Raw genomic sequence first — 27,513 nt, forward strand, 5'->3', positions numbered from 1 at the left:
CGCCTCACCTTCTTGCCACCAAACATATTGCTCGTCATTGTGGCCAGACAACTCAATTTTTGTTTCATTTGACCACAGAGTTTTCCTCCAGAAGGTTTTTGCGTCCATCAAGCTTTAAGGTGCCACAAGAGCTTTTTCCTTGCACTGCAGCCTTTCAGCCCACTGCAACGCAAATCATGCTCGACTGTCGACACTGACACACGTCTTCTAGCAGATTCTTATTCATCGTAGACTTTGGTTTTGATTGACTCTTGACCCTGCTGACCAATTTTTTCTCAACAGCAGGTGATAGTTTGTGTTTTCTTCCTGATCGTGGTAGTAACACAACTGTGCCAAGCACTTTCTACTGATAAAAAATTATTTGCAGTTGATCTTGGGACCTGTAACTGATTTGAAATGGCTTCAAGTGACTTTCCTGACTTGTTCAAATCAATAATGCTCCCTTTCAGATACATGCTGAGCTCCTTAGACTTCCCCATTGTAGTGTTTGTGGCTGAGTCTAATGTGTGTGTTTGAGGTGTATCAAACAAGTCATATTTAAATGGCACCAGAAAAGTCATCAGCCATTATCAATCATAATCACTCAGAAGAAGTTTAGAGGCCATGCTACAAAGCAAATTTTATTTAACACTACTTTCTATAATCATCTAAATTGATCGTTCAAGTTGCTGTTTGTACATTTTTGACCCAAAAGATGTGGTCACATTTTCAGAAGGCCTATAATACATTTATTATTGAACCAAACTTAAAATTTTTTTAGTCACTAACTAGTTCCACCAATTCCACCACAGAAAAATGAGCGTTGTAGAAATCATTGGAACTCAAGACTGCTATGATATTATACGTTCTCTTTACAAGTGTATGCAAACCTTTGACCACAACTGCAACTGCATCTACACTGCTCAAAAAAAATAAGGGATCACTTTAATCTCACATCGGCTCTTGATGAACAAATTATTCAAATTGAAAATCTTTACTGATGTCCATTGTATGATTTGTTGAGAACAAAATGATGTAACAACGGTCAATGGAAACCAAAATCATCAACCCATTGAAGGCTGGATTCAAAATCACACCAAAAATCAAAGTAGTAAAAAACTGGGAATTTTTCCCACAGCAACTCATAATTTGACTCAGTACTGTGTATGGCCCCCATGTGCCTGCAAGTACTCCCGACAACTTCTGGGCATGCTCCTGATGAGTTTGCAGATGGTGTCCTGGGGGATCTCCTCCCAGACCTGGATGAGGGCATCAGTGAGCTCCTGGACAGTCTGTGGCAGTACTTGGCATCGTCAGATTCACCAACACATAATATCCCATAGAAAGAGGGGAAGGAGAAGGAACAGAAGCACATCAGGGGAGCACTTAAAACCTAACTGGTCCTTTGTCAAAACTACTAAAAGATCATTCCCTATGTCGCGGGAACATATCAGAAACTCAGGAGGATCTTCAATAAACATCATATCCCAGTTCACTTCATACCTACCAACACGCCAAGGCAGAAACTTGGCCATCCTAAGGACAAAACACCCAGGCATAAACAGATTAATGTAGTTTATGCTGTTCAATGCAGCCAGGACTGCACAAATTTGTACAATGGGGAAACAAAACAACCTCTCCGTAAACGAATGGCACAACACAGGAGGGCCAACTCCTCAGGTCAAGACTCCGCTGTCCACTTACATCTGAAGGAGGAAAATCATTCCTTTGAGGACAACAATGTAAACATCTTGGCCAAATGAGACAAATGGTTTGAAAGAGGAGTAAAAGAATCCATCTATGTCAAACTGGAACGACCGTCTTTGAACAGAGGAGGTGGCCTACGACATTACTTATCACCCACCTACAATACAGTACTGAGTTACCTCCCCAGACAGCTTAACAACCATTCATACCTGGGCTCACCTAGCCCAAGCAACCCACATGAAGGCCGGTTGGGTCAACGACACACAAGTGGCCCTGACGACTCTGAAACTCAGAGCTCACTAAGGGTGTCACGATTTAGATTTTAAATCGAAATCGACCGAAATTAATTCACAATCTTGAACTTCGAATTAAAAAATGGAATCGTCGATGCTGCCACGCCCCCATGTCACGTCCGGTCGGCTTGCCAAGGGGAAAAAACACACACGTGTTGAAGTGCTGCGAGTCAACCTCCTCTAACTTAGCTACAGCCAGTCAAACAATAGCATGGTGTTAGACCATTCCTGTTTGGCTCCCGGGCCGTGGTCGGGAAGCACAGAGGAGATGATTTCCTCCAGGGCTGAAGTTTATGTTTACCTTCTGGGTGAACCCCCTTTCACGTGTTAAGCTGGTCGGGAAATAATACCAGGGAGCTTTGCTGTATCTTGAGGAGCCGTCGCCTTTATTCACAGCCAAACTGCAGCCTATATTGTACACTTTATTGCTGTCACTACTACTGCTACTCCTTTCGCTTCTCCTTCCTCTCCCATTCATTCACTGTCCGCACGTACACACGCTCCCTCACTCTCACTCGCCCACTCACACTTTACGCACATTGTATATGTTCAACTGTTCGGAAATAGTTTGTTAAGACACTTAATTGTTCAGAGAAGACTATGGACATGGCTGTTTTATTTTTTGTTTGTTTTGTTGTGAACTTGAATGCCATCTTCTGTGAAGAAGACTGCAGTTACAAAAGAGAAACTAGATTGCAGGTTATTTTGTTTAAGTTTCAAATTGAAGATATAAGTTATTGTTACATTATGTTGTTAATAAATGTTTTAAATTTGACAATGTAGTGTGGTACATTGCGAACAAAGATCAGATATTATATTGCATAAAAGTCTAGTCTAAAAGTGGCATAGCAACCTGTGCTTTAAATAAAATAAATGTAAAAATCGAGAATCGAAACAAGTCCAGTTGCCTACGATAAAGCACTAAGAATTTCCATGACCTGGATGAGTGAGAACCTTCATCAACATAACATCACATAGTTGGTCGATTGGATTTAGGTAAGGGGAATGCCTTCGTCATCCGGGAACTGCCGACACATGCCACATGAGGCCGGGCATTGTTCTTCAACAGGAGAAACCCAGGGCCCACTGCAACAGCACAAGGCCTGACAATCGCTCTGAGGATTTGATCCTGGTACCTAACAGCAGTCAGGGTACCATTGACTACGACATGGAGGTCTGTGCGACCCTCCAAGAAAGGGTCTCCTCAGACCATCACTGACCCACCGCCAAACCGGTCATGCTGGATGATGTTACAAGCAGCAAAACATTCACCACAGCATTTCCAGACTCTTTCACGCCTGTCACTTGTGCTCAGTGTCAACATGCTCTCATCTGTGAAGAGAACGGGCCGCAAATGGCGGACCTGCCAATTCTGGTGTTCCCTCACGGATGCCAATCGAGCTGCATGGTGCTGGGCTGTGAGCACAGGTCCCACTAGAGGAAGTTGGGCCCTCATGCCACCCTCAAGGAGTCTGTTTCTGACAGTTTGGTCAAAAACATGCACAGCAGTAGCCTGCTAGAGGTCATTTTGTAGTGCTCTGGCAGTGCTCCTCCTGTTCCTCCTCTAACAAAAGAGCAGAAACCGGTTCTGCTGCTGGCTTGATGCCCTTCTATGGCCCTGTCCAGCTCTCTTCATGTAACGGCCAGTCTCTTGGTATATGCTCCATGCTCTTGAGACTGTGCTGGGAGTCACAGCAAACCTTCTTGTGACCGCACATATGATGTGCCATCTTGGAGGAGCTGGACTACACCTGTGCAACCTGATTGGGCTGCAGGTACTGCCTCATGCTACCATTAGTGACAAGGACACTAGAGGAACACAAAACTAGAGACAAATCAGTCAGGAAGGATAAGGAGCGAGCAATTGTCTGTGGCCACCACTTTGCACCTGTTGTCACTTTCATTTGCACCAAAGCAGGTGAAATTGATTCACATCCACTTTATCTTCCTAAATGGACAGATTGATGTCCTTGATGATTAACTGACTTGGTGTTAAACTGTGACAATTAAGTGTTCCCTTAAAATGACACCATTTCCAGCCCATTTTAAGTGGCAGCCATTAGCATTTGCTCTGTTTTTCTTTTTCTTAGTCCCACAGTGAGGTGGAGGGCATTCAGTAAGCTTTTGTTGGTACTCCTAAAAACTTGGTATTTCACCTGGAAAGGTTCGGTTTGCGAGCTCAGTGACCATCTCAGTCCGTGGATCTTAGTGCACTTGATATTTCAATAATTTGTGTATTTGACCTCATCTATGTGCATAGAACGTAATAATCTACCTTGGAAGATTTAGGTGGTTTGATGAAAAGATTTTTGCTGGAAAACCCTTTGGAATAGTAGGCCTTTAGGTCTTTCAGTATAAAAAACCTCAATTACCAAAGTATTGAGTTTTTTTTTAAAGGCTTTCTACTAGACTTAGTGAATCAATTCTTTTTTGGTATTTAAAACAATATTCCCACCTTTCAGTCGCAGTTAGGTTTAGTCAAAAATCCTCACACAACAATAAAGGTATTTAAAGGCATTCTCGTTAACAAATGGTGAATTTCTGGTTATATAATGTTAAAGAATATGTGTGTAGCCCAGACATCAAATTGCTTATGGAGCCCTACACTAATATTATTTGCTAAAAGAGTTTTCCCAGGCCATTGTCCTGGTGGTTTACATTCCTCCCTCAGCAAACCCGTCATCACAAGACCACAGACACAGCACAATGCAGTGGACCGAACTGGAATATCTGAAGAAACTTTATTATTTCATAAACATTTTGATGGTCTTATCAAAGGCTTTCTGTGCCTGTGTTAGAGCGTAAAGAAAGACACACAGACTCAGTGTCCCCTGACCTTAAGGAGGAAGGATGTCAAGGGACAAGGAACAGGCCTATGAAATCCAGCCTCATCCAACCAACTTTGGAAGAGTAACAACGTTGTTTGCTCTTTAGACAGAGACTACATCCACATGGATGAAACACTAGACCTCTCTAGGGCCATAAATTGTAGAGGGTGACCAACATTCCTCTTTGGTTGTGTTCTGCCCATGGTCAGAACTATCTACTTAAATGTGTAAATATAAACAGTCCTGGTCAAATGTTTACATACACTTGTAAAGAACATGTACGCCGATCAGCCACAACATTAAAACCACTGACAGGTGACGTGAAAAACATTGATCATCTCATCACAATGCGATGTTCTGCTGTGAAACCTTGGGTGCTGGCATTCATGCGAATGCCACTTGACACACACCACCCATCCAAACACTGTTGTGGACCAAGTACACCCCCTCATCACAACAACACTACCCAATGGCAGTGGCCCCCCAGCAGGAAAATGTGCCCTGACACACCGCAAACACTGCTCAGGAACAGCTCGAGGAACACAATAAAGGGCCCAAGGTGTTGACCGGGCCTCCAAATTCCACAGATCCCAATCTGATAGAGCATCTGTAAGACATGCTACAGCAGGTCTGATCCCTGGAGGCCCCACCCCCCAACATACAAGAGCCAGAGGATCCACTATAAAACGCCCTGGTACCAGACACCACAAGACACCCTCAGAGGTCTTAAGTCCATGTCTTGACAGGTCAGAGCTGTTTTGGCTGCACAAGGGGAACCTTCACAATATTAGGCAGGTGGTCATAATGTTATGCCTGATCGGTGTATATCATGGCAGTCTTCAGTTCCAATGATTTCTACAACTATCATTTTACCGTGACCTTTACCGTAACTGTACGTATATTTTGACCCAGCAGATTTGGTCACATTTTCAGAAGACCCATCGTAAATTCCTGATCCACACTTCCACATGAATTTTTTTGTGCCAAAGTAATATGTGTTCCACCTGTAGGAACACATCTCAATGTGTTTCATGCCTCTCCTCTGAGATGTAAATTGAGACCTTGTTCTCTGCAAAGGTAAACATTCCTTTTCGCGTAAGCTGACTCTGTTGTAGTAGGAGGCGCCATGTAGTCTCCACTACCTCCATCCGGTGAGAAGAACTTCATTTTTCTTTTGTAATAAAGACGTCAATTCAGACACTTCACAGATACCACTTCCTTTATCGCACTCATCTAGAGGCCTTCATAAGTTGTAAAACTGAATTTACCACTGCTCCCCCACAGACAGTCACACCTTTCCTTTAAGGGTCAAGCGAGGTTCAGTTGATCACAATTGAATCCACGCTTGCGAAACATCAGAAGACTGGAGGACTTCCTTTTGACAATTATATGTTACAATTGAATGTCTTTGTATTTGTAAATGAGACTAAAAACTGCTATCATATTGTTTTCTCCTATCTAATTAACACACACACACACACACACACACACACAAACAGAGTGAACTTCCGCCCCCCTTTCCTTTACTTATCCTCGGCTGGCTCAGATAAGCGCCTATGTCAGCCAAAGTAATTTATGCTTTGACTGCCTTCTCTTTCACATTCCTGTCGTAGAGTCTTCTACTCTCCAGATTTTAACAAAGTTAGAATAACTATTAAACCAGAACCTAATCTTCTGGATTTTAACATAGTAGGAAGAAAAGTTCATAAAACTGATTCTACTCTCATTTCTCTGCAATGAAAATTGACTGAGATAAATTTAATGTGTGAAAATGTCCTGTCTTCTATGAAGCCACAGTGCTCTCCAGTGGTGAGCCCTGGTATGATTTGGACAAGTTTCAAAATACTTTTTCTAACTCATTGATGAATGTTACCAGTCAATGTTTAAAGTATTCCCTGTTTAGTTTTAGTTTGTTTCTGTGAGTTTAGACTTATAATCTCTAAAGTGCGGACACTGGCAGCCCTGCCCCTTTGGGTCACGCCTGATATCAGTGTTAATATAACTGAGAATCATCCCCCTCTCTGTCTCTTCTTGCGTCTTTTGTTTTTACACGCTCTTCTCTACTTTATTTTACTCGCTTCAAGACCGCACTCTCAGGAGAGTTGCTCGTGTTAATTTTTCTTACTTTTATAATTTTCACCATATCGATCAATTTCTTTTAAGTCCTTCAACTATTGTTAAGTTTCTACCAGAACAAAGTTCAGTTTTGATTTGTTTTATCCAGTTAAGTATCGTGACCTGACTTAGAGGAAGTGGACTTTAATTAGGGCCCGAGCAGGAAACCTGCGAGGTCCCTATTGTTTTTCGAATGATTATTAGGGCCCGAGCAGGAAACCTGCGAGGTCCCTATTGTTTCTGTAGTGATTATTCATTATTAGGGCCCGAGCAGGAAATCTGCGAGGTCCCTATTGTTTTTGTAGTGATTATTATTATTATTTTTTTTTTTTATTATTTGTTTTTCTTTGTCGCAAATGATCGCATTTTTCACTGCCTGAACATACCCCAAAACTCACCAAACTTGGAATATAGATCAGACCTGGCGAAAAATTTTGTAATCTGCTGTCATTGTGAATTTTCACCACTAGGTGGCGCTCTGGTGGCAGTTTCATTTTATATTTGCCACTATGCCCACACCATAACACTTATGGATATGAAATTCATAGGAGTGGTATAGACTGGCACCTGTAACTCACACACCAAAAATGACCAGCAGGTGGCGCTATTATCAACACAAAAGCGTTTTTGGCTAATAACTCCCACATATTATGTTGCACATTGTTTAACCTTATATCTACGTGTTCCCTGCATACAGCTGAACTGTGTGATGTAAGCCACGCCCGCTTTCGCGCTACATTTCTATTCGCAAATTTGCAAAATGTCGCAAACCTACTTTTTCGAACTCCTCCCAGGCAATTTCTCCGATTTGCACCAAACTTTGCACACAGCATCTGTGGTCCCTCCTGACAAAAAGTTATTAAAAGAATTGTGATAGTCCAAAGAACACCCAAAATATGAAACAACAATTTCCTGCACATTGTGGTCAAACACACAGTCTTCCATATCTTGATGAAATACAGTCCCATTAACACTAAAGTTTTTTTAATTGTGTTCCATGGCCCGATGACAGCTTGTGAAAAATTTGGTGCAAATCGGCCAATAGGGGGCGCTTTTATTGCTAAATGACGAAACAACAGCTTGACTGCCTTCACTTTTGATTCCTCAACGGAAGTTGTTGCATGAACAAGCCCCGACAGCAGCACGCCCCGACGCGCGTGGACTGCGAGGGCCCGTTCATCGCTGCTTGCATCTTTAATTAGGGCCCGAGCAGGGAACCTGCGAGGTCCCTATTGTTTTTGTAGTGATTATTAGGGCCCGAGCAGGAAACCTGCGAAGTCCCTATTGTTTTTGTAGTGATTATTAGGGCCCGAGCAGGAAACCTGCGAGGTCCCTATTGTTTTTCGAATGATTCTTATTATTTTTTTTCTTTGTCGCAAATGATCGCATTTTTCACTGCCTGAACATACCCCAAAACTCATCAAACTTGGAATATACGTCACACCTGGCGAAAAATTTTAGAATCTGTTGTTGTTGTGAATTTCCACCACTAGGTGGCGCTATAATCAAGGAAAGTGCGTTTTGGCTAATAACTCCCACATACTTTGTCGCACATTCAAAAACCTCATATCCACGCGTTCAGTGAATTGTGCTGAATCTCCTGATATAGGCCACGCCCATTTCCGCCTACCGTTTTTTCGCTAGCTCGCGAAATGTCGTAAACCTACTTATTGAACTCCTCCCAGGCAATTTCACCAATTTGCACCAAACTTTGCACAAAGCATCTGTGGACCCTCCTGATAAAAAGTTATTAAAAGAATTTTGGAATCCAAACAATACTCAAGTTATTAAATAACAACTTCCTGCAGATTAGCTTCAAAACAGGAAGTGTTGCATATCTCCACATTGGCTTGTCCCACTGACATCAAACTCAGGATAATACTTCCCCATGAGCCCCTAAGGTTCTGTACAAATTTAGACGGCTGACCACTAGGTGGCGCTGTTGAAATTCAAATAATCTATATCTCCACATCGGTTGGTCAGACTAACACGAAACTTGGTAGACCCATTGCCAATGCCCTCCTGAGGACAGCTGCCAAAGATGTTACCAATCAACCACTAGGTGGCGCTCTGGTGGCAGTTTCATTTTATATTTGGCACTGTGCCCACACCTTAACACTTATGGATATGAAACTGATTGGGGTGGTACAGACTGGCCTCTGTAACTCACACACCAAAAATTACCAGCAGGTGGCGCTATTATCAACACAAAACCGTTTTTGGCTAATAACTCCCACATAATATGGTACACATTGTTAAACATTACATCTACGTGTTCCCTGCATACAGCTGAGTTGTGTGATGTAGGCCACACCCACTTTCACACTACAATTCCATTCGCAAATTTGCAAAATGTCGCACACCTGCTTTTTCGAACTCCTCCCAGGCAATTTCTCCAATTTGCACCAAACTTTGCACACAGCATCTGTGGACCCTTGGACAAAAAGTTATTAAAAGAATTGTGATAGTGATTGATATGTGGTGAAAAATTTGATAATTAAAAATGATTGGGGGTGGGTGTGGTCAGGGGGCTCCATAGCGCCACCAAACGTTTTGTCCCCGCGAAAACATTCTCGGATTGTCTTGAAATTTACAGGAGTCATGGGTCTCAAGGATTTAGACTGGAATTATTTTTGTCACAACAGGAAGTCGGCCATCTTGAATGGCGTGTGGCGATTTTCATTTTTCCGATACTGTTTTCAGGACTTTAGGATGATCGCAGACTCACCAAATTTGTCCCGTAGCTCCCTACCCATGAGTACGTTAATTCGATACCACCACTGCCCTCATGCGCAGCATGACAGCTCAGTAGCGCCCCCTAACGCCGCCCTTATGGCTTTTCCCATTTAGTTTTTTTCATTTCTATGCCTCGTACTTTATTTACCTTGTCCTACAGATTTCACGCCACAGACTTCACAGTCACTAAGTATCACCCTGAGACCTTGATGATGACACCTTGTCAAAAGCTTTCGCCTCCGATATACCTGGTGGGCGTGGCGGTACGGTCAATTTTGAGACCCCCTTATGGCTTTTCCCATTGTGTTTCCCACCAAATTTTGCACACGAATCACGCCCATTGATATCTGAAATGGGTCTGGGCATTTTAAGTTAAAAAATGGCTCCATAGCGCCCCCTGGAATATTTCAAACTTGAAGCCCGGCCTCCTACATGCACATACATTAACGAAATTCGGTACGCTTATGTATCATGACCAGACACACAAAAAACCCTCTAGGACCCATACCCACAGTCCAACGGGAAGTCTGCCATTTTGGTTCAAAGTTGAGATTTCGCCGCCATTTCCAGCCATTTCCACCCATTTCTATGGCTCATACATTAATTATCTTGTCCTACAGATTTAACACCACAGACTTCCCAGTCACTAAGTCTCATCCTCATACCTTGATGATGAAAAGTTGTCAAAAGCTTTCGCCTACGTTATTCCTGGTGGGCATAGCAGTGCGGCCAATTTCGATCCTTCGCCATAAGCAGGAAGTCCTTATAACTTCAACATACAATTTCCCATCTTCACCAAATTGATCACACATGTAGAGGGGCTGGCACTGAATACGTCTATCCATCAATACTGCGTTAAGTGAAAAGATGGCTCCATAGCGCCCCCTGGAATATTTCAAACTTGAAGCCCCGCCCCCTACATGCACGTACATGAACGAAATTCGGTATACATATGTATCATTACCAGATGCACAAGATACCCCTAGGCACCTAAACCCTCAGTCCAACAGGAAGTCGACCATTTTGGTTCACAGCGGCCGTTTTGTCAAACTTGAAGCCCCGCCTCCTACATGCACATACACTAACGAAATTCGGTACACATAAGTATCATGACCAGACGCACAAAAAACCCTCTTGTACACATAATCTCAGTCCAACTGGAAGTCTGCCTTTTTGGTTCAAAGTTGAGATTTCGCTGCCATTTTCACCCATTTCTATGCCTCGTACTGTCTTTAACTTGTCCTACAGATTTAACACCACAGACTTCCCAGTCACTAAGTCTCATCCTCATACCTTCATGATGAAATGTTGTCAAAAGCTTTCGCCTACGTTATTCCTGGTGGGCGTGGCAGTGCGATGACCCCTTATGGCATTTCCCATTCTGTAGAAATTCAATTTCTAAGCCTCGTATGTTACTAACTTGTCTTACAGATTTCACACCACAGACTTCACATTAACTCTGTAGCATCCTCATACCTTGAGATGATGTGTTGTCAAAAGCTTTCGCCTACGTTATTCCTGGTGGGCGTGGCGGCGGTGCGTTCAATTTCGATGACCCCCTTATGGCTTTTCCCATTCTGTGTGAACCCATTTTCTATGCCTTGTATTTTATTTAACTCGTCCTACAGATTTAACACCACAGACTTCACATTCACTCAGTAGCATCCTCATACCTTCAACAGCCTGTGTTGGACCTGGTGGGCGTGGCGGTGCGGTTGATTTCAATACTTCGCCATCATGCAGGAAGTCCTTATAACTTCTACATACAATTGCCCATCTGCATCAAATTACTCACACATGTAGAGGGGCTCACCCTGAATACGTCTCTGCATCAATACTGTGTCATATCTATAGCGCCACCCACTGGACACAGGAAGTCACTGAATATGACACTGTTGTGTTTTCAGTGACACGGATTCCAGTTAGGTAGGAACCCTTCCACAGACAACGGGCGAGCACACATCTGGTTGCGCCCACTCTGACGGCACCACAGCCCGACGTACGTGGGGCGAGGGCCCGTTCATTGCTGCTTGCAGCTTTAATTAGGGCCCGAGCAGGAAACCTGCGAGGTCCCTATTGTTTTTTGAATGATTATTATTATTTTTCTTTGTCCGAAATGATCGCATTTTCACTGCCTGAACATGGACGAAAACGCGATTTTATTTGGCAAACACAGTAGGCTTGGCGAAAAATTTGATAATCTATGGTCGTCGTGAACTTCCACCACTAGGTGGCGCTATAATCAAGGAAAGTGCGTTTTGGCTCATAACTCCCACATACTTTGTCGCACTTTCGAAAACCTTATATCCACGCGTTCCCTGAATTGTGTTGACTCTTGTGATATATGCCACGCCCATTTCCGGTTACCGGTTTTCCCCCCGCAAATTCGCAAAATGTCGCAAACCTACTTTGCTAACTCCTCCCAGGCAATTTCACCTATTTGCACCAAACTTTGCACACAGAATCTGTGGACCCTCCTGAGAAAAAGTTGTAAAAAGAATTTTGAAACAGACAGTCTTGCATATCTTGCCGAAATACGGTCCCATTACCACAAAACTTTTGCTAATTGTGTTCCATGGCACGATGACGGTTTGTGCAAAATTTGGTGCTAATCGGCCAATAGGTGGCGCTTTTATTGCTAAATGACGAAAGAACCGCTTGACTGCATTCACTTTTGATTGTAAATTCAGGCTTTCTCCAACAGACAGCAGTGCTGGCTGGCTAATGGATACATACGTCTGTTTAAGAGTCTGTAGGGTCACACAGTGTAGTCCTCTCATTATTTGTTCTTTATGTATATTGCAGGGAGTTCTTCGGACTTCAGCGTACATTTTTTAATACCGACAGCAGCAGGCCCCGACGCGCGTGGACTGCGAGGGCCCGTTCATCGCTGCTTGCAGCTTTAATTGAAGTTATTTATTCGACGATGGGATTCAATAAAGTCAGTCATCCATGTTGAGGGGGACCATAATATGTGTACCCAGTTATTTCCATCAGACCTAGGGTTGCAACAGTATGAGATTTTCACTGTACAATAACGATAACGATTTCACCGACTGAAAAGAGTTTTTGGTTTGAACAAGGCGCTTTATTGTACTTTAAAAAATATGTCCTTAAAGACATGACACTTGAAAATATAACTGTTTAAAAATGAACACTAATGCAGTAGAATTTAATACCATAGCGTACCCTAGTCAAGACCATGATGAACAGAATGCATGTGATTCTTTATTAAGGGGTAAAGAGGATTAGTGATGTGACAGATGAAACATACTGATTAATAGCATATGTGTTGTGGGTGGGTGAATGCACTTTTCATGAGAAAAATATTAATTATAATACCTGCATAATACCTGGTAGTTGCACTTCACGCTGCAACTTTTAATAATTGTCACGGTGTCAGATATGAGAAATACTGATTTTGAACCGTCTGTGGAAAGAATGAACATTCATTGTCTATTTTCTGACTCGTCTCTTCTCTCGTTCTTGTGGGTATCTGTTTGACTTGAAACACAATGCTTAATGTGACACACAGATTTCATTGGCTGAGTTTCGCCACGTGAGGGATTCACAATGCATGCAATTGCTGAGTTGGGTGCTAGTGCTGTAAAGACTAGAAAAGCTGCACCGGTTACAATCGAAATGTCAATGTTCTGTGTTCTTCTAAACAACCAAAAGGTTACACACACAGTCTAAGTCCAGATGCATCATATCTCTAGGGTGGCCTCCTCCTGTCAAGTTTATAACAAAAGGTTTGTTTTTTTTATTTTGTTTTTTTTTTTTTTTTAAAAAAAAGGTACAATATACAACATTCAGCCTCACTAGATGTCAGGAAACAACAATTTGCTATGTAAATATATAGTGGAGTAAAGACATCTGGAGCAGAGAGTGACGTCACACTCTCTCTTTGTGTGTTGTTATCGAGCTACTCTGTTTTTTGTTTTGTGCAGCCGGTCTGGTTCATGTGAGCCCCTTCCCTTCTGAACCACTGCACTGCACCCATTCATAAATAGACTCAGCAAGTAGGGTTTTGTGTTCTGACTTATGCCACTTGGTCATGACCAGGTATGTATCATGTACTTTCATGCAAATACGGTCTTAGCTCTGGTGTTTGTCCCCAAAAGTGGCATAAGTCAGAGTAGATACACACGCATTCAACGTGCCTTTACTCTCCGCCGGCCAGCACCTCTCTCTCATTCCCAAATCTGCTAGTTACTGAGGCAACTAATAGCCAAGGTGTTCATTTTCTCACTTGCCAAATGAACTTACATCGTCACTTGGCATGGTAAGGGTAACTTTATTTCATTATCTCCTATGTTGAGGGAATGCATTCTCTGTGCTTCACAACACCTGCTGCTGCTGAGCACTGTGGGGGTAGAGAGGGCATGGTACATGGGGGGTAAAGGTTTTGGTCTAACCTGCTGGTGCTGAACTGCAACCACTAGTGGTGCTCAATTTCGCATTTGAGACCTCTAAAGAAATACATACATTATATATCAATACAAATACAATACAGAAATCACCTGGAAAGCTTGCAATACTCCACATTATTTTAAAGGCAATATAGCCTACAGTGTCAACACTCTGAGAAAATAATTAATTGGGGTGCATGGTGGCTAAATCATCTATGCGTACATGTGGATTTGTAGGACGTCAGAGCCAATTTGTGCATCACTATTGTCGTTAGATAAAACACATAGGTTTGATAAACCAGTAATGAGCTCACTACAAATTAAGCTGCATGCAATCCAATCTTTCTGCCCCTACCTGCTTAACTCTGTTGATTCTTTTGATCAGTTCTTCAGCAGACACACTGCCAGCGATGACCTCCAGAGGAATCCCATTCTCTCCAATAAAGAAGCTAGACGGTATGCACACCACTGGATCTTTACATAAGGTGGGTTAAGGAACAAACTCCCAGCAAGTGACATTTTGTAGTACTGTAGTAAGATAAGCAGTATAAACAGCACTCAGTAGACCATTTCCACCAGGCATAGAAAACAATGTAAGGTAAGCACTGATAAAAAAGATAATAGATACGGTAAGTTGACGGCTGGGGCTCAGGGGTAGAGTGGGTCACCCTTCTAATGTAAGGTTGGAGGTTTATCCCTGGATCCCCAGCTCCAATGTATCCTTGGTCAAGACAAGATGTTGAACCTCAAATTGCTCCAAGTAGCTGCTCTGCCATCAATGTGTGTCCAGACCTTAAAGTCCATTTACCAAGGAAAAATTATGGTATGCCCCATCTAACATTTTTAATTATAAGTAAATAAATCGAAACACAGAGACACCCCGTTTTCATACAGGCCATTTTAGTGGATGGTAAATAAAGCCGTACCCAAATACTTAAAACTGTATTACTGTCCTCAACTGCATTTCTTTACTGTACTCTATTCAGCCACACTGCTATTCTTTACCCAAGCCTAGTGCAGCTTTTCTCTGCGTAAGGAAGTAAAGATTAGAATTTTTAAATGTGAAATATTTGGTTGCATCAGAGTTGTGACAGTGAGGTAGAGGTCTTCACAGGTCTAACAATTCAGGCCTGAACCCAAAAGAACACAGTCATGTACGACTCTGAACCAGAGCCATCTTTTACTTGAAAGCTGGGACCTGTACCCACATATGAGCGAGAGACATCACACAGGAACCTGGCACCTTGGCACCAATTTCAAAGCTATTTGCCATTAACAAGTTTACGTTAATTTACAAGTTGTCAAAACAAAACTGTGTTTTACATAAGGCAACATTAGTAGCCTTCTCCTCTAAGTGTGGCTCTGCTGTAGGGCTGGGTGTTATAGACCAAGAATTAGGGCTGGGATCTCGATCATTTTCATGATAAACTTTTCCACGATAACAATGATAAATTTATGACATTTATTTTTGATAGTTATTTTTAAGCCCGTTTTCCTTTGACTAGAAAACACTACATTAACAGCCAATCGCACAGCAGAGAAACAAATGCATGTGGTTGATGCATGTTTCCGGCCCCTCCCACACACAACAACTCAGAATGACAGTGACCACCTGTGTGTCTAGCCGACACAAGAGAATGAGTGCGAGGAAACTGCGAAAGACGAAGAAATTGTTCCGAAGAAAGGTCATACCACTTCGGTTATTTGGAAATAGTTGGGCTACCTGAAGTCTGACAAAGGACAGACCACCATTCGGTGCAAAATGTGTCAGCGACCAGTCCTCGGCAGAACTGGAAAGACCACCAACCTCTTCCATCATCTCAAAAGGTACCGTCCCAAACAGTACTCCGAAAGCATGAGTTTGCGCTATCATGCTAGCGTCAGCCTCCCCTCAAGTAGCCAACAGCCCAGTCCCACTGCTTCTACTTGTCAAACTTCAGTTCAACAACCATACAATTGCCGCTGCTTTTTCAGCCATTACCCCATATGAAAAGAAACCGAAGCGACACAAAGACATAACCAGCGCAATTACGTACTGTATCGCTAAAGATATGATGCCTATCAGCACGGTTGAAAAATCAGCTCTACGCAGAGTGTAGGGTAAAGTTGGAGGAGCAGCTCAGAGATGTCACCGTTGATATGTGAGCTGGTCGCACGTCCGAACCACATCAGGTCTTACAGAACAGGAGGCATTAAAGCTGAACTGAACAACTACCTGCAAGCTCAAGAATGTGCAATATTCAAAGAATACAGCAGCATAATCATCCTCAACATTTACCTTTTTATTTTATTTTCTTTAATCAATGTTCAGTTCAGTATACTACCTCTAAAATGTTTGAGACATGTTTGAAACAAGCAATTTGTTGTACATATTCATCATTTAATTTATTCAGTGTTTAACATTTGGTTGGTTGGTTCTGTTGAATGTTTGTCACCTAATAAATCTGACAATAAATAATTGTTTTTTATAAACCATAATTAACCTTCTGGTTTGTTTTGGGTTCTGTCCTAAGGAAAATACTCTGTATATTGTACATATATATGCTGTATATTGTGATAATTATCGACATCAATCAATATAAAAAAACATATCATGATAACAGTTTTGGCCATTTCGCCCAGCCCTAGCAAGAATCTACAAAGTGAGTTAAATGTTCAGTTGCACGTCAAAGCCACATTTGAGATGTCACAAGCAGATTTAATAAAACAGAAACAGAATAGGCAAGATCCTGGTGGACTATGTACACACTGTAATAAACTGGAAACTGTCTAACATGCACTGATAGATTGAAACAGGTATGATGAAAAATAGCGGGGAATTAATATTTGTTGCTCACAATGTTGATGAAGGTTCTCAGTCATCCATGTAATGGTAATTCTAAGTGCTATGTCTTAGGCAACTGGACTTGTTTTTATACCTGGGTATTTTGTCTTTAGGAAGGACAAGTTTTTGCCTCAGCGCATTGCTTCTCTGCCTGCTATGGATCTTTTAGAGGTTTTGACAAAGCTCCAGTTTGGGTAGCCACAGGTTCTGTTTAAAGTGCTCCGCTGATGTGCTTCTGTTCCTTCCCCTGGGGATCTCAGCCCAATGGTTTAGGGTTCTGATGACCCCCAGCTTGTGATCCGGTGGGTGATGAGAGTCAAACAGCAAGTATTAATCTGTGTGTGTAGGTTTTCTGTACACCTCAATGTTGAGGCTTCTGTCTTCTTCAATTTGTATTGCATAGTCCAAGAAGGGCAAACTGTCTCCTCCGACATCTTCCCGTGTGAACTTGATGTTATTGTCCACAGCATGTTATGTGAAGGGTTCCACTTCCCTTGTTCTGATTTTGACCCAGGTGTCGTCCAGATACCTGAACCAGTGGCATGGAGCAGTTCCTGTGAAGGTAATCAAGGCTCTGCTCTTCACTTCTTCCATGTAGAGATTGGCCACCATTGGGGACACCGGTGAGTCCAAGGCACAGTCATGCTTCTCTGTAGAAACCTTCACTGTGCTGGAAGTAGGTGGTCATCAGACAGAGGTCAAGTAAGGCAAAAATATGGTCTGGGGGTCAGGTTGGTTCTGCTGGACACAGTGCTGTCCTGGCAGGCGTTTATTCACCGTATTTACCGCTTCTTGAATGGGAATATATGTAAAAAGTGAGGTGACACCTCAAGAAACCATTGTTTCATCTATGTCTAACTGGAACTTATCACCTATCTACAATGCAGTACTGAGTTACCTCCCCAGACAGCTTAACAACTATTCACACCTGGGCTACCCTAGCCCTAGCAACCCACATCAGTTGGATCAACAACCCACAAGTGTCCCTAACGACTCTGACACTCAGAGCTCACACTTGTCCTTAATGACTCTGTAAGGACACTCCCACACAGGGTTAAAAAGCCTGCAATTCCCCTCCAGTTAGTTAGAACTGAAGAAGCCTCTTGGATATAATTACCGTGACCTGGATGAGTGAGAACCTTCATCAACATTGTGAGTAACAAATATTATTCTCGCTTTTTTTCATCATACCTGTTGCAATATATTAGTGCATGTTAGACAGTTTCCAGTTTATTACAGTGTGTATATAGTCCACCAAGTCCACACAAAACAAGTCTTGCCTATCCTATGCAGTGTCTGATTTGATAACATATTTACAGTAAAAAAAAACAATATACTTCAGGACATCAGCTAAGTACTATTAGGAGATAGTAGTACTTTGTATGCTTGTTTCTTGCTCATACATGGTTACAGGTCCCAGCTTTCAACTAAACGATGGCTCTGGTTCAGAGTAGTACATTACTGTGTTCTTTTGCCTACGATATAGCACATAGAGTTGCTCACAATGTAACATTATCAGGGGAAAAAAATACTGTGTCCCACGTTGATCGTGAGTTTACGGCATCTGACGCCGAGAAGCCAGCCAGTGATAGAAAATAGCACTGAACAGCACTGTGAAGGGGGAGAATGATATTGTAACAGCTTGAGAAGAAGTGCTCCTTTTAGTGTTTCCCATTACTTAATGAGACTCGGTCGGCCACCCGTAATCTAATCGCCGTCTTTCAGCCACAGCCCTGCTGTATGCGCACACACCCGCTCTTTCACACAGACACAGACAGACACAGACACAGACACAGATTTCTATGAAATAATCTCAATTAATTAAAAATATATAATGTAAAATAACTGATTTCCTAAGTATTCACCCCCTTTAAATTGACCGACCTAATTCAACAGAGGTCTGGCAGCAGGCCTTGGAAGGCTTGTGAAGGTAGACGGTAAAATTAATGCAGCAAAATAAAGGGAAATTCTGGATGACAACCAGATTCTGACTGCAAGAGGACTACGATTTGGGAGAAGATTTATTTTCCAGCAAGCCAATGACCCGAAGCATTCAGGGAAAGCTAAATGGAAATGGTATAAAGACGACAAGGTGAATGTTCTGGAGTGGCTGAGTCAAAGGCCAGACCTCAGTCCAATAGAGAATTTGTGGCAGGACTTGAAAAGGGCTGTTCGAGCCCGATCCCTGTGCAACCTGACAGAGCTTGAGCAGTTTTGCAAAGAAGAATGGAGTAAAACTGCAGTGTCCAGATGTGCAGGCCTGATTGAGACCTATCCACACAAACTCAGTGCTGTGATTGCGGCCAAAGGTGCATCTACTAAATACTGACTTGAAGGGGGTGAATATTATTCTACATTATATATTTTTAATTAATTAACATTACTTTGTAGAAATATGTTTTCACTCTGACAAAGAGTTTTTCGACTATGATTCCATTTATAAAAGCAATAAAAGGGGAAAACAATTAAGGGGGTGAATACTTTTTATAAGCACTGTAAGTTGATGTGCTAGCTTGTAGTCAATCTCTCTCCAGTCTGTTCGTCTGTCTTGTTAACCTTGCTGGGCAGTACATATATCAGCATAAGCTGGGCAGCCTATATCTCTCTTTCTGTGTTTCATTTACCAGCCACTTCCAATGCTTTTCTGTGATGCTGTGCCTGAAAAACATGAGCATTACGTTTGATAAATGTCAATGGGCAGCAGAGAAAAGAACCACAGCTCAGAAAGATTATGGCGTTTCTGTGTACACGCGTTCACATGCGCAAGCGAAATGACACTTGCATTTTCCAGCAGCTACCTCAACGTATGGTTGAAATAATATACAATATACAATATACAGTCGTGGTCAAAAACATATCAATCATGGCAGTTTTCAGTTCCAGTCTTCTGTGATGGAATGAATGGAACACATACTACTTTGTCACAAAAAAACATTCATGAAAACTGCACCCAAGACCCAATCTTCTGGCTGATGCGCTAAGGTTTTCCTGAAGAATTTGGGAATAATCCTCCTTCTTCATTATTATTATTATTATTATTATTATTATTATTATCTTTCTTGAGAACACTAGATCCACTGGCAGCAAAACAGTCCCACAGCATAATACTACCACCATCATGCTTGACAATAGATATAGTGTTCTCGCCTCCAAACATAACATTGTGTCCAAACAACTCGATTTTTGTTTCATCTGACCAAAGAGTTTTCCTCCAGAAGGTTTTTTCTTCGTCTATGTGATCAGCAGCAAACCCTGTCGAGCTTTAAGGTGATACATCTTGGACTGTGGACACTGTCACTTGTCTTCCAGCAGCATCTAATTCATTGCAGACTTGCTTTTCAGTGGTTTTTGGTTCATTCTTGACCATCCTGACCAATTTTTTCTCAGCAGCAGGTGATAGTTTGTGTTTTGTTCCTGTTCGTGACAGTGACACAACTGTGCCATGATCTTTAAACTCTTTACCAGATCAATGCTGAGCTCCTTAAACTTTCCCATTGTAGTATTTGTGGCTAATGGGTTTATCGAACAAGCCCTCAACTAAAATGGGCCCAGAAAAGTCATCAGCCATAATCACTCAGAAGAAGTTAAGATGCCATGCTACAAAGCACATTTGTACATTCTACATCACCAAATTGGTAATTCAACTTGTGTGTATATTTTTGACCTAGCAGATTTGGTCATATTTTCAGAAGACCTATAATAAATTGATATTTGAATCAAACTTTATGAATGTTTTTTGCGACAACGTAGTACATGTTCCACTCATTCCATCACCGAAAATTGAGAGCTGTAGAAATCATTGGAACTAAAGACTTCTACGATATACATTTTCTTTACAAGTGTATGTAAACTTTTGACACAACTGTTAACAGTCACCCAGTGGAAGGGTCAGACATAAATTAATAGCTTGTTTGTCACATTACATAGGCGCAATTGAAATTAATATAACGATACAAGCGTCTCAGCCTTGAGCTTTGCCTACAAATCATACCAGGACCAATGACCATAGCAGAACAGGCTTGATTTGCCACTCTGATCTGACAGAAGCCATTTTTGCAACTTGAGATTATGAATGTTTCGCAACGAGAAAAACTTGTTATAAATCGGAAATTTGCCTAGGACAATCTTGTAGATTAAGATGTACCAGTGTCATAGCCTGTGCAGAGTGAGGGGTGACTATCCCACCATGCTGTATAAGGTGCAGTGATGGGTCCTAAATCTAGTCACATACCTTAGGGCTACGGTATACAGGAGGTTGAGTTTAAATAAGGTGAACGGTGCGGAAAACTTGTAAATGGTATCACCAAAAATCAATTTGAGTCAGAAAGAGGCCAGGAACTAAGCATTTCCTTGATGCCATGGAAAAACAGGATTTAAGCCTGAATAGAAAGCCAAGTGAAGTCCTGTATTTCCATGGCATCAAAAAACATTTAGTTGCTGGCCCCTTAAAAATGAAGAATAAAATAAATAATAATTTAACAAAAATCATTCAAATTCATTTTCTTTACTTTTTTTTATGCACACAGCATGGAGAGAGAGACTTGTAATATAATGTGTATAATGTAATATATCTTGTATATGACAATTATGTGTATTGTCACTGCACTGACTTTTGTCACATGTGCCGCCCGTATCCAGTTGCTGTCTCTCTGTCGCACAATAGATTAGAAGTTCAAAGTATAATAGTGATTGACTATTGATTCATCCCTCACCTCATACCAACAGGAAGCTGTCTGGCACACACATGCAGCACAAATTTGTCACGCACAAGTGCTACTGTGGTTATTTAATTCATTGTATGGACAGATGATCGCATTGCACATGCATCATTTAGGTCTATGTTGCACTGTACATCCCTGATTAGACTAAATAACAGACTGATTAAGAGTATCAGTGATGTTTCTCCCTTAATGTTCAAGAACATCTGAGCGACCGCGGCCAGGTTTGCACACAGAGAGAGAGCAGGGGCACAGTGTGTGAGAAAGGAGAGATGCAAATTGGCATGGCTTCAAAGAAGAAACTGGTTATGTAATGCAACATCAAACCAAATTGACAGTATTGTCTTTTTCTTTTGATCAATTGAAAATATATTGATACACCTTTAACAGTCAGTATACCACCCAGCCCTACCGTAACACATGTAATCCATCCTCCTTGCCAAGAAAGTTGGTATAATTTGTCTGGTTGATCTCTTTTACCTCTCTCGCTGACTGAAATAGCTTGACAAATCCACTCGTTATTTTGTCGTGAATATAGCAATAGCCCATTTATTGCCCTGGATGCAAACCTGAGCTTGACCCGATTGACTGAATCAAACATGAAACCGAACCCGTATGGGTACCACATTGAGTTCGGTTCCTATGGGTCGGTTGGATTTGTGAAGTCCGCTACATTGAGGAGAAATACATAGATAACTGAAGCAAGTCCAGTTGCCTATGATACAGCACTTAGAATTACATAGATAAGATAAACTCAGTAAGAAAACCAGACTTTTTGGCACTTACAGGTTATTGTGTGAAATTTTCAAGGAGGCGCACTATTAATTTAGCTAAATAAATGTCAAAAATAGACCGAAATATCGGCTCCAACAAACCAACCGGCTATGGGTTGAGCCTATCGCCAATAGACAATATATTTATCCAATCGCCCAACCATATTTTGAAAGTGTGCCAACTATCACATTTTAGTGTGACCTTGGCTACTGTTTCATGCTCTTGCCCACTGTGATCTTGGTAGTGTAGACTTTCTATCTGTTGTAGCTCCACACTTATTCAGCCAAAGAGGAAATGGTCAATATTTAGAACACCAAAAAAGATACATATCTCGGAGAACTGCACACATGTCTCACTGTGGAAAAAACAAAAAACAAAAATCACATGGTTAAAATCCTCATACATTAATGCATCTCTTATCTCAATGTATTACATCAAACACAAGTCACTAAATAAGTTGTTGGTTCAATTAAGATGTGGAAGTTTGCTGGGAATGAGAGGAGACGGGAGCAAAGAATGCAGGTGTACTGTACAACAGAAAACCATTCCAGGGCACAGAGAGAACAAATGAGGCAATTTAAGAAAGAATTCTCAACAAATAAGAAAATAATAGGTTAGTCAAAAGCAGAAGGGTCAACCCATACCAACTCACCCTGGATCTCCAAGTTGATGTCATGGATTTTCTTGAGAAGAATTAATGTAGGAATTTCTATTAATGGGACCTATCAAATTCCCATAGTTCTACTCTAAATACTTTTTAGTAAGAAATTTTCGTACTTTATCTCATTGGCAACATTTTACAATAAGGGTACATGAACAAATGTATTAATTTTATTTCATAGTATATAAAGATTCAATTAACATTAGTCAGTACAATAACAAGCATTAACCAATGGTAATTAATACCACATCTTTTTATTTTGGAGGTTTGAAGATTAAGCATTAAGTAACTTTTTTTTAGTTTTTTTTTATAAATGTTAATTCAAGAATAATTGTCCAGTTACTTTTCTATTCTCCAGCTTATGACTTATTTTTTGTAAAGATTGACATCAGTGGCTACACTCCATGGTGCATATGTAGAGATTACCATGTTCCTTTATCTTCAAGTAGACAATGCTTTACTTATAGCCAAACCTATAAATTATTGTAAATGTTATACTGTATAAGCATTACTTAACCATAATACAGTCGTTGTCAGAGGTTTACATACACTTTACACAAAGAAAAAGTAAATAGTCTGATTTCTACAACTCTCATTTTTCTGTAATAGAATGAGTGGCACACATACTACATTGCCACAAAAAACATTCATCAACAAAGTTTGATTCAAATATCAAGGTCTTCTGAAAATATGACCAAATCTGCTGGGTCAAAAATATACATACAACAAGTACAACAAATTAACAATTTTGGTGATGTAGAAAGTTGTGTGAATCAAATATGCTTTGTAGCATTACCTCTTGGGGTTTGTTTGACACATCCAGTAGACTAAGCCACAAACACTACAATGGGAAAGTCTAAGGAGCTCAGCGTTGATCTGAAAGAGCGCATTATTGATTTGAGCAAGTCAGGAAAGTCACTTGGAGCTGTTTCAAAGCAGTTACAGGTCCCAAGATCAACAGTGCAAACAATTGTAAGTATAAAGTGCGTGGCACAGTTGTGTCACTGCCACAGTCAGGAAGAAACACATGCTATCACCTGCTGCTGAGAGAAAATTGGTCAGGATGGTCAAGAGTCAACCACAAAACACCAAAAGGCAAGTCTGAAATGAATTAGAAGCTGCTGGAAGACAGGTGACAGTGTCCACAGTCAAGCATGTTTTGCATCAACATGGGCTGAGAGACGTAACAAAAATTGAGTTGTTTGGCCACAATGAGCAGCAATATATTTGGAGGCAACAAGGTGAGGCCTCTTAGCCCAAGAACACCATACCTACTGTCAAGAATCAGAATCAGAATCAGCTTTATTGGCCAAGTATGTGAAACACATACAAGGAATTTGACTTAGGTTTTTCTTCGCACACGATGTACATAGACGTAAACATGAACATAAACATAACATAACAAACATTCAACTAGAAGGAACAAGAACAACAAAGAACAGTAAGTTAAAAAGTGTTCAGAGGTCCAGTCTATTATAACATATATTTAAGTATATATATATATATATATATATTATATTATTTACAGTGAGGATTTATGTTGTTCAATTATGTACAGGTACTAAATAAAGTGCAATTTAGTCTGTAAATGTAAACACTGTGAGTGGATGGTTTTGGAGTCAGGGGGTTACTGACACTGGGTGACTGATCAATTGTTCGTCAGTGTGACGGCCTGGGGGAAGAAACTGTTCTTGTGTCTGGTTGTTTTGGCGTACAGTGTTCTGTAGCGCCTGCCGGAGGGGAGAAGTTCAAACAGATTGTGTCCAGGGTGTGATGGGTCTGCAGAGATGATTCCTGCCCGTTTCCTGACTCTGGATGAGTATAAGTCCTGGATGGTGGGCAGTTTAGCACCAATGATTTTTTCTGCAGTCCTGATTGTCCGCATCAGTCTTTTCCTGTCCTGTTTGGTGGCTGATCCAAACCAGACGATGATGGAGGTGCAGAGAACAGACTGGACTATTGCCGTGTAGAACTGGATCAGCAGCTCCTGGGGCAGGTTGAACTTCCTGAGCTGATGCAGGAAGTACATCCTCTGCTGGGCCTCTTTGATTATGGAGTCTACGTTGGGAGTCCACTTTAGGTCCTGGGAGATGGAAGATCCCAGAAACCTGAAGGTTTCCACAGCAGACACGGAGTTATTGAAAATGGTGATGGGGGGCAGTGTAGGGGGGCTACTCCTGAAGTCCACTGTCATCTCCACAGTTTTGAGCGTGTTCAGCTCCAAATTGTTCTGACCACACCAGAGGGCCAGCTGTTCCACCTCCCGTCTGTAAGCAGACTCGTCACCATCCCGGATGAGGCTGATGACCGTTGTGTCGTCTGCAAACTTCAGGAGTTTGACAGATGGGTCTCTCGAGGTGCAGTCGTTGGTGTATAGGGAGAAGAGCAGTGGGGACAGCACACATCCCTGGGGGGCGCCTGTGCTGATTGACCAGGTGCTGGATGTGATTTTGGAGTGGAGGATGTCTGGGATGATGGTGTTGAACGCCGAGCTGAAGTCCACAAACAGGATCCTAGCATATGTCCCTGGGGAGTCAAGGTGTTGCAGGATGTAATGCAGTCCCATGTTGATTGCATCATCCACAAGCATGCATGCAAGCATGGTGGTGGTAGTATTTGCTATAGTATTTGCTGTGGGGCTGTTTTACTGCCAGTGGATCTGGTGCTCTCAAGAAAGTAAATGGAATGATGCAGGAGGATTATCTCCAAATTCTTCATTGGGTCTTGGGTGCAGTCCGGTGTTCCAACAGGACAATGATCTCAAACACACATCAAAAGTGGGAAAGGAATGGCCCTCCCAAAGTCCTGATTTGGACCCCACCGAGAATATGTGAACTGTGCTGAAGAAACAACTCCGTGCCAGGAAGCCAACTAATTCAGTTGAATTTAATCAATTTTGTCAAGAGGAGGCCTGCCAGAAGCTTGTGGATGGCTGTCAAAAGTGCCAAATTGACGAGAAACTGGCCAAGGGACATTTAACCAATATTAATACTGTATGTGAATTTTTGACCCATCTATATAATAAATTATACTATAATAAATGTATATTTAAGGTAGGGCTGCCCGATAAATCGAATTTTCATCGTCATCACAATATGAACATGTGCAATAAACACATCGCAAAAGACTTCCTGACGCGATGAATAAGAAAAATCATTTTGTTTACATGCGCCATGCATGCACCGTGAGCATGCCAACATCAGACGGAGCCCTAGATACAAATGAAGCCCCAGCTAGCCATTAGCTACCCTGACAAAATTAATCGGCATCAGTTTGGTGGTGATTGCCAGGTTATGATGGCTGAGGGAGGAGAGAAAAGCGATGAAAATGTGGTCGACGAAGACCTTGTGGTGAAAAGAAACAGCACTTCTGCTATATGGACTAATTTTGGATTCAGGAGCGACAACGTGTTACAAACACAGGTACTGTGTAAAACGCGGTGTCTACAGACAGCCTACTACCCCGGAGAACACACCGGAGAAAACGTTGCGTGTGGACTACGTGAGGCCTTGGCCAGCTGGCATTTGCTTGAAGAGCAGCTAGTTTGCATCACCACCGACAACGGGACGAACATTGTAAAGGCCACCAAACTCAACCACTGGGTCAGACTTCAGTGTTATGGCCACAGGCTGCATCTTGCCATCGGTAAGTGTAAATTAATTAATTATTTGCTTGACGTGGCATTATTGTAATCTATTGCAGTATTTTGTTACCCAAACAACAGACCGGATTATTCATTGAGATGATTTATGTATGCCCATTTTATTACTTAAAGCTATGATCTACGGTCTGAGAAAGATTTGAAAAAAGCATCCCCCCCCACACACACACACCCCTCCCCTCTGTGCTCCTTAATCCCTCCCCTCCAAGCTCGTATCGCTCTCCCCTCGGAGCCTCCTGCGACAGCAATTTTAGCTTACAATGCTAACATAGAGGCTAACGTCTCCGTCGAACAAGTAAACAAGTGTTGACAATAATGCAGAGACAGAAATTGTTTCGACGCCGTCTAATAACACAGAAAAAAACTAACGGCAGCTTTCACAGTCATAAGCCAGCATCGGCATAAAAGTTATCTGTGTCACAAGATCCACAATAAAGACGAAAGATTACCTGCTCAGGGCCAAACAAACCTCTTGCCCGCTTGCAGTTTCAAATGCGGAAGTGGGTTGGGACGAGACGTGACCATGAGCAGGAGAGTGAGCAAGGGGAATGGATGGAAAAATTGACCAATAGCAGCCATGCGGACTGGATGGCTGCTATTAGTCAATTTCTTTGCAGTTTGGCAGGCGCTAGAGAGAATGGATTTATTTGGTTCCTTTTGCTCTTCACATTGTGTAGGTCATACTATTGGGCCATAACCACCATCTAAATAATGTTAACCCTCTAGGCGCCAGAGTTTATTTAGGAAAATATTCCGTTTGGATTGTAAGATTTCAAAAGGCTGTAGCTTGGAAGTGGTGAGAGAT

General features: G+C 41.8%; 1 protein-coding gene across 1 annotated transcript in view; it reads right to left on the reverse strand.

The window, feature by feature from the left end:
- ubxn4 (UBX domain protein 4) overlaps positions 1 to 27,513 on the reverse strand; it is a 193,249-nt gene that overhangs the window by 137,024 nt on the left and 28,712 nt on the right. Inside the window, exons 3-4 of the mRNA XM_073473309.1 lie at positions 22,713 to 22,741; positions 14,426 to 14,544 (exon numbers count right to left, since the gene is read on the reverse strand). Coding sequence (XP_073329410.1) covers positions 14,426 to 14,544; positions 22,713 to 22,741 — 148 coding nt within the window. The remainder of the gene's footprint in view (positions 1 to 14,425; positions 14,545 to 22,712; positions 22,742 to 27,513) is intronic.

Source organism: Pagrus major, chromosome 9, assembly GCF_040436345.1.
Source record: "Pagrus major chromosome 9, Pma_NU_1.0".
Classification (NCBI taxonomy): Eukaryota; Metazoa; Chordata; class Actinopteri; order Spariformes; family Sparidae; genus Pagrus; species Pagrus major.